At 35.4% G+C, this 8,064-nt stretch overlaps 1 protein-coding gene across 1 annotated transcript in view; it reads left to right on the top strand.

Moving 5' to 3' along the window:
• Positions 1-8,064, top strand: part of LOC106471231 (DNA damage-regulated autophagy modulator protein 2-like) — a 35,112-nt gene that overhangs the window by 13,000 nt on the left and 14,048 nt on the right. Inside the window, exon 4 of the mRNA XM_013931822.2 lies at positions 6,496-6,650. Coding sequence (XP_013787276.1) covers positions 6,496-6,650 — 155 coding nt within the window. The remainder of the gene's footprint in view (positions 1-6,495; positions 6,651-8,064) is intronic.

The following is an 8,064-nucleotide window of genomic DNA, read 5'->3' as shown; positions in this document are numbered from 1 at the left end:
AGTTTTAAGTTCTTAATTCTACGAGGCAATATTTTTAAAAATCCTGAATTTCCCTTAGTGTGACCCATGTAACACATTTCCTTTTAGCATGTCATCTTCCCTATTTTATCCACCACTCCTTGAAAATGTACAAAATTAAACGTAAATAACTCTCTATAAAATCCTCATTGTTCAGACAAACCATAATTTTTATAGTCTTGAATTTTCTTTGGTTGCAGAGCTATCGAATAGAAAATCAGACCCCTCTTGCCACACCTACCTGTCACATCCTCTCTTTCAGAATTCGTTAATAGTTCTCTCTTGCATTTAATTATATATCATCTATAACCAATAGAAAGTCAAGGTTTTCATTTATCAAATGGATTATTATATAATGTTATGTTCTGAATGGTTAAATGTCAATTTCACTCAGAGTACAAACACCATTCTCGTGAGAAAGTTAACGACTAGCTTGGATGAATTTGTAACGACTTGCTACATAGTTAGAAAGCCAGAAATATTTTGAGAGATAAGGGAACTTGTCTACTTATTGCATGTTATTAATCTATATTCTTTGGTTCATTATATAATTAAGTAAAAATTATTAAGTGCATTACTGTCATTAGTATAAAAAATTAGAGTCAGCTCACTTTGACAACCGAAAGCAAGAAAAAAGAAGATTGGTTAAGTATTTTATTTCTTGTTTTTCATGTTTGTTCTTTACTTATAATTATAAAAGTAACTACAATGTAAAAATTAGGGATCCTTTTAGGTTAGTTAAGATTAGATTAGATAAAATAAATAATAATAATATTATAATAAAAAGTTTTCAAGAGGCACACATGCGAACAGCTCTTAGTAGCTCACGGGTAATATAATTTGTTAGTGTAACATGTTCACCAAGTGATTTACAACTTATAATAGTGTGGATAGTAGTTAACCACGGTTCAAAGGGCAATAAAACAATAAAATTGAATGATAAATAAATGTATACTGTTATGAACTTAGAGCTACTTAGGATAAACGAATGTAATTTCATGTTACAATTTGAAGTTGATCTAAAATGAAAAAAAGATAATTATAGATTTATTTGTTTTTAGTGGTTATGAGGTTGGTTGGATTGACCAATTCTGGTTTGAGATAATGAAAATAACAGATAAACTATAAAGTTTTACTGAAAAAAAAAGTTTGAAATGCGTTTAGGAGGTTTTAAGGATTGCACAAAGGAAATTTGAGATTTTTGAGATGAAGAAAAGTATTTTTAATTTTAACATGAAAATTTCTTTGCACATGGACTGTTCAAAACAAATACTCAATATATTCATGGACAAATCTATATTTTATTTTATTAAAAATACTTCACAAAAAATATGATTTTTTGTATGTGAAAGACTTGTAATATTAACTGAAAGACTGCCAAATTTTGTGAAGATATACACACTGTATTGAAAGTTAGAAGTTATTTAATCTATATAGACTTTAAACAAGTACAAAGAGGTTACGTGGTCGGTCAAATTGACCGAGCCTGTGTTGAGTTAAATCACAATTTCATGTAGCTTCTCCAAGAAAATTCAACAATGTCTAGTTTATTGAATGTCTAATTCATGATTGGAGGAAAAGCCTGTGCACATTTTCTTACCTAAACTAGCTATTACTAAATCAGTGTAGATTGATGGATCTTTACAGTAGTTGTATGTTATTTTCACTGGACTTGACCAAAAAACTACCTATTCTACACATATGACAGCTCTTCTATTTAGTGATAGATAAGTCAGGTAAATTTGAAATGTATCATCACTGTAACACAAAGTTCGAATGAAAAGCACAGATAGCTGTTTTTTTTGGTCACATGTGTAATTATTTGTTATTTATCCAGGTAGTTAGCTATAAAAGATCTAGTAGACATCCTGCATTTTGTTTACTTAATGTTGCAACTTGTAATAAAAGTAAAAAAAAAAACATAAATCACAGCAAAATCTTTCATAAGTTCATATAGTAGTAGAAGTAATGGCATTGCATTGTAAAACTCTTTGGAAATTAATCAAAAATAACATATTTAGAATTAAGAAACATGAATGCCAAAAGCGTATAACTAAATAACACACAGATTAGTCTACATTTCTGATACGATATCTTACCTCTGCTCACAAAATACTTTTTTCAATTAACACTACCCTCTATTGTTGCAAATTTTAAATGCACGCCACTAATGTTCCACCTCCAGCTTCTTCATATCCACATGCAAATGATCATATAGTAGCTCTCCACCAATAGGAGCATGACACCACTCCTATCACAACTAGCACTTTTTTCACATCTACACTCATTAATTACTTCTCGATTGGCAGTAGTACTATACAGATGTGCTGGTTTTTTCTTGTGGATTTCTCAATGTTATATTACTGACGTAGCGTTTCTTTACTATTTATTTAAATTTTTATGTTTGGTATTGTGAAAGGAGCCTTTTGCTGTTGTATTGTAGATCCCATTCTGTGGCAATGGTGCCTGACCAGGTATACTTTTTTTTTTTTTAAATCCTCGCTGTCCATCCTGTGACCATGCTCAATGTCAATTACATTGTAGTACTTCGTACCACAGACCTGATGTACAATTCCAGATGCCACCAGATGCTGGTTGTGTGTGTCTCCATTTGATTGTTAACTGTGACTAAACAATTACATTGTAGTACTTCGTACCACAGACCTGATGTACAATTCCAGATGCCACCAGATGTTGGTTGTGTGTGTCTCCATTTGATTGTTAACTATGACTAAACAATTACATTGTAGTACTTCCTACCACAGACCTGATGTACAATTCCAGATGCCACCTGATGTTGGTTGTGTGTGTCTCCATTTGATTGTTAACTGTGACTAAACAATTACATTGTAGTACTTCCTACCACAGACCTGATGTACAATTCCAGATGTTGGTTGTGGGTATCTCCATTTGATTGTTAACTGTGACTAAACAATTACATTGCAGGTTTGAGTTATGCACACCATAGTGATGGAGTGTTCCGTAGGACTGGTAGTGATTCTTTCTACTGGTTTTTTGCTTCATAAATAAGTTCATCCTGGACTGTACACTCATGGACTAACATGAGTAAAGCAGACAGAGATTGCTGCCCATCTCTGATGCTCCATAGCATTGAGACTCTTCCTACCATGGACCTGATGTACAATTCCAGATGCCACCAGATGTTGGTTGTGGGTATCTCCATTTGATTGTTAACTGTGACTAAACAATTACATTGCAGGTTTGAGTTATGCACACCATAGTGATGGAGTGTTCCGTAGGACTGGTAGTGATTCTTTCTACTGGTTTTTTGCTTCATAAATAAGTTCATCCTGGACTGTACACTCATGGACTAACATGAGTAAAGCAGACAGAGATTGCTGCCCATCTCTGATGCACCATAGCATTGAGACTCTTCCTACCATGGACCTGATGTACAATTCCAGATCCTGCCAAGTTTTGGTTGATCTACTCTGTCGATGTGGTAGCTCTGCTTTTCAAAATAAGGTATTGCAGTCACCCAATGCACTGACTCTGGTGATGTGGCTCTCTGGACTCTCTGACACTTTTTTTTTCTTCCTTTCTTCAAGTGAAGTATGAGGGTCTTTATCACTTACCAATTCCTAGCTGCTGGAGTGGTGGACCATGGAGGCCTGTCTTCCTGAATGATGAATCATGCCATTCAGTTGAGAGTAGGGCAGTGGCATTCTGCAGGTGGCACTAGCATATCACACTTCGTACTGCGGACCTGATATACAATTCCAGATGCCATCATGCTTTGGTTGTAGCACTATGCCGTATTCTTGTCTATATATATGACCAATTGTTTTTTCCTACTGTAGCATTCCTCATTCCTACCATCCTCCAGATGTACATTTCAAGCGGGTCTGGTTTTGGTTGGAGATGGCCCAGTTGTGATTAGTATTATGTATAGATGGCATGACGCCCTTCCTACCACAGATCTGATGTACAATTCCAGATGCTGTCAGGTTTTGGTTGAAACACTCCACCATGTTACAAATATATACATATCTATTATTGCAGTTTGCCCCTCAGGCTTAGATGTTTCTCCTCCCTACCATCTTCCGAATTTTCATTCTCGGTGGGTCCAGTGTTGGTTGGAGATGGTCCAACTAAGTATGTCCTCACACGTGTGCTGGCCGGTATCCTTACTTCTACTTCAGACTGCATGACAAATGCCCACCACTGCCAGGTTTTGGACTGGAGATGCACCCCTAACTTTGTGATCCCTCTTCCTACCATCTGCTGGATGTCTGTTCTTGGTGGATCCGTTGTTGGTTTTGGCTCGATACAGTACATATTTTCCTGCTTGTGTACAGCTGGAAATCCTTCTCCTACTGCAGACCAAAAGTACCATACCCATTGCTGTCAGGTTTTGAATCGGAGATGTCGTCCCACTGGGGCTTTCTACCTTCCTGCCATCTGCTAGATGTCGATTCCCTACACTGAAAATGTATTTTCAATAGATACTTACCTCCAGTCACATTTCCCACCCAGTCTCCCCACTTCTGATGATATGTAGTGTAGGTCTTCTCACCGATCTTGAAGTGATTAACAAGTGCAGATATGAAGAGGGTGCTGGTTATGATAGAAGCGGTGTCGAGCTCCTATTGGTGGAGAGCAGTTGTATGATCAATTCCATGTGGATATGCAGAAGCGGAAATGGAAGGCTAGTGGCATGCATTGAAAATTTGTGCCAATAGAGGGCATTGCTAGTTGAGAAAAGCTATTTTGTGAGAGGAGAAAATTATCTGTCTCAAATACGTTTTCAGTGTAGGAAAATGCTAACTTTCATAAAACCTCAAATTTCCAAATCCTAATAACTATAAATAAAAACTTTTTCACACATTATTATACCAAATTCTGTTTTGAATAGTGAAAAAGTCTTTTCATCCATATGGTATTTTGATAACTAAAGAATTACATTTAACTAAGTATTAAGTGTATACAGCAGGCATAAATTTATCCATTTTCTGCTAATAAACAAGTGTTTTACCGTAAGCACCAAGGTCACTAACAGGGAATTCATTATCACATGCTACTCCAATCATGGGAATAATAGACTTGTTTCAGAACAAAGTTGTAAACTAAACTAGCATCTTTATACAGTTGGTAGAACTTTCCATTTTTATTCTTAAAGCTCTTTTAATTCTCTTGGGTCTCTAGTGTTATTTTTTTTTGTAAGTTTTCATATTTCTACCATTCAATCTTTCATTGTGTGCTGTAACAGTGCTTAGTTTTGTTACTGGTGAGTGTGGGTAGTTTTACTGTATTCTTCTGTGGAGGTCCTGGTGAGTGTGAGTAGGATTCCTGTAGAGTTCTTTGAAGGTACTGGTGAGTGTGGGTAGATTTTCTCTAGACTTCTGCAGAGGTACTGGTGAGTGTGAGTAGGATTCCTGTAGAGTTCTTTGAAGGTACTGGTGAGTGTGGGTAGATTTTCTATGAATAAGTGTTCATTATCAGTGAACTTGAAAATCAGTAAAATGTAGCTTGTGGTTTTCTTCAGTCTATACCTTGAATTGGATGTTGATGTTTTGTTTGTGAAGGAGTCATAGGAAATTGTTATAGCGATCTGTTTGTCTAGCCAAATGATGAAAGTATTGTCAGCATTTCCAGATTTTGAGTTTTAGTTTTGCTGATTCTGTGGATTTTGTTTCGAATTCTGACATAAAGAGATTGCTGACAGTAGGTGACAAGTAGAAAGCGTTTCTCATTTCAACTTTTCTTTGGCTTGTTAGATTTTACATTTGCTGGTGAAGAATTAAGCATCTTAAGATACTGGTCAGAAAAACTTAGCATAAGATATAACTGCAAAAGTAATCAAAGATTTCATCTCTATTCAACTGAGACCAGAGCCAAAAGATCAGTGGTATTTAGATATTCCTTCTCTGCTCATGACACAAGAGTAGTAATGTTATCACAAAACATACCTCTGTTCTCTTCAAACGCTGGTGTTATGTCACATTGAAACACAGGTGTGCAAGAAGTGTAGAATACTTACCTGTAACGTAGAAGCTATTGTGTTCTAAAGAATATCTTAGTGCAAAACCATGTAGTGTCTGTGGTGTTCCTATCAAACAAAACCCATTAGTGAATGTTGATTCTAATAACCAAAAATTATCAGATTTTAGCCCTACTGCCCTATCACGGCAGAATCTGGTTCTGAAATAGACATAAATATTTGTTAAAAAGGTAATTCTGGTGTATTCATATTACTTACTGTAATGATATATGTTCTCCTTTAAATAAAAGGAAGGTAGTAATTTATTGATGTATTTTGAAAATTAATTTTAATCTTTTGTCTTCTCTGAAGACGCTCCATGTTTAAATTGATGTTGATTTTGCGAGGTTACGATGTAACTGTGAAAGGTGTAGTTATTGAGAGTTGTGTGTATGAGAAAGGAAGTAGAAATACCGTGTGATTAATGTGGACACAAAGTAAACTCTTGACATTCCAGATGAGTTTTCTTTATTTAGTTGCAGCCACAGTGTATGTAAGGTACAAGCAGGTTGAACAGTATTATCGCGACCATCTTTCAAATGAATCAAGACTGGTGCTTCGGCTCAACGTGGTAGGATTGTGGTTAGGGTGTACTGCTGCATTTGGAGTGAGTCTGGTAGCAAATTTCCAAGTAAGTACAGTTAATATTCTTAATATGAAAATGATTTGCTTGTAGAACGTGTAACTAAGATACCGTGTTTTACCAAGTAGATTTTCAACTGATGACTGTTGAAAAGAACTCTCTTAAAGTAGTTACCATATTCGTAACTCAATGTGAACACATAATTCTGAGAACTTAGAATAGAAAGCCTAGAAGGATTTGTTATAATGTCAATCACACTACATTTATCATATCCACTTTCAACAAAGTTTTCATCCAATACTAGGGCTTTTCAGGCCACCTCAATGTTTATGATCTGGCAAACAAAGATTTCTCCACTGCTCTAGTGGCAAGACCTTTCTCCTATTTAATTCAGCTCTCATCTATACCTCTGAGACTTGAGATGCTCGAATTTCCACTATCATCTCATTATACCATTATGTTGCTGTCACCTACTGTTATGTTTGTGACATAATTAGTCCCTGTTACTTTTTCACGTCACGTGCTGCTATACTTATGACATAGCCAGTCCCTGTTACTTTTTCACGTCACTTGCTGCTATACTTATGACATAGCCAGTCCTTGTTACTTTTTCATGTCACCTGCTGATTGTTACTTCCAGTAGGTCCTTCCTTTAATGAGTTTTGTTAAACCATTTGTAATGGTAAGACTTTTCTCCTACTTAAGTCAGCTTTCAGCTCCACCTGTAAGACTCAAGATGCTTTTATTCCCACTATCATCTCATTGTACCATAACGTTAATGTCACCTGCTGCTATGTTAGTGACATAGCCAAACCTTGTTTCTTTTTAATCCTATCGTATGGGTAGGGGTCAGAGGGCATGTCATCACATTTGTAGACTTACATTCAACATTTTATGAATGTCTGTCAATAATTTTGGTGTCAAATTGTAGATTATAATTCAAATTTTAAGAATATACATTAGTTAATTACATAATTTAAAAGTATATATTAAAATAATTTCCTAAATGTCAAATTTTGTGTGTCAGGTGGTATGCTGAATGCAGCTTTGATTCAAATTAGATTTTTGTGACGTCCAAATACAAAGTCTGTAGTTTCTTACAAAACAGAAACTCAAATTACTGATATTGACAAACTAGAATATAAAATAAAAACCTCCTATCTTTTCTATTTTCTGAGATATTATTATATTTAACGAATCAAACAAGTTGCTCCCGCCCACCTCTTCCATATTTGGAAATATTTGTTTACTTACACCTATTTCGATCTAAGACATGTTTATAACCAATTGAAAGCTCAGAATTTTCTCCACATGTGGTTTTCTCAGCCTTTCCAAAGTCTTTCTACAGGAAAATCCATCTTTTTTGTTGTAGTCTCGCAGAGAAGCAGTCAAACAAAATGGTGCTTGAAAAGCAATATTTTTTCAGACCCAAATACAGCTTAGTTAGTAAACCTGATGAATT

Source organism: Limulus polyphemus, unplaced genomic scaffold (assembly GCF_000517525.1).
Source record: "Limulus polyphemus unplaced genomic scaffold, Limulus_polyphemus-2.1.2 Scaffold4484, whole genome shotgun sequence".
NCBI classification, from domain to species: domain Eukaryota; kingdom Metazoa; phylum Arthropoda; class Merostomata; order Xiphosura; family Limulidae; genus Limulus; species Limulus polyphemus.
Note: the sequence above shows the minus strand (reverse complement) of the source record. Positions and strands in the feature narration are given on the sequence as shown.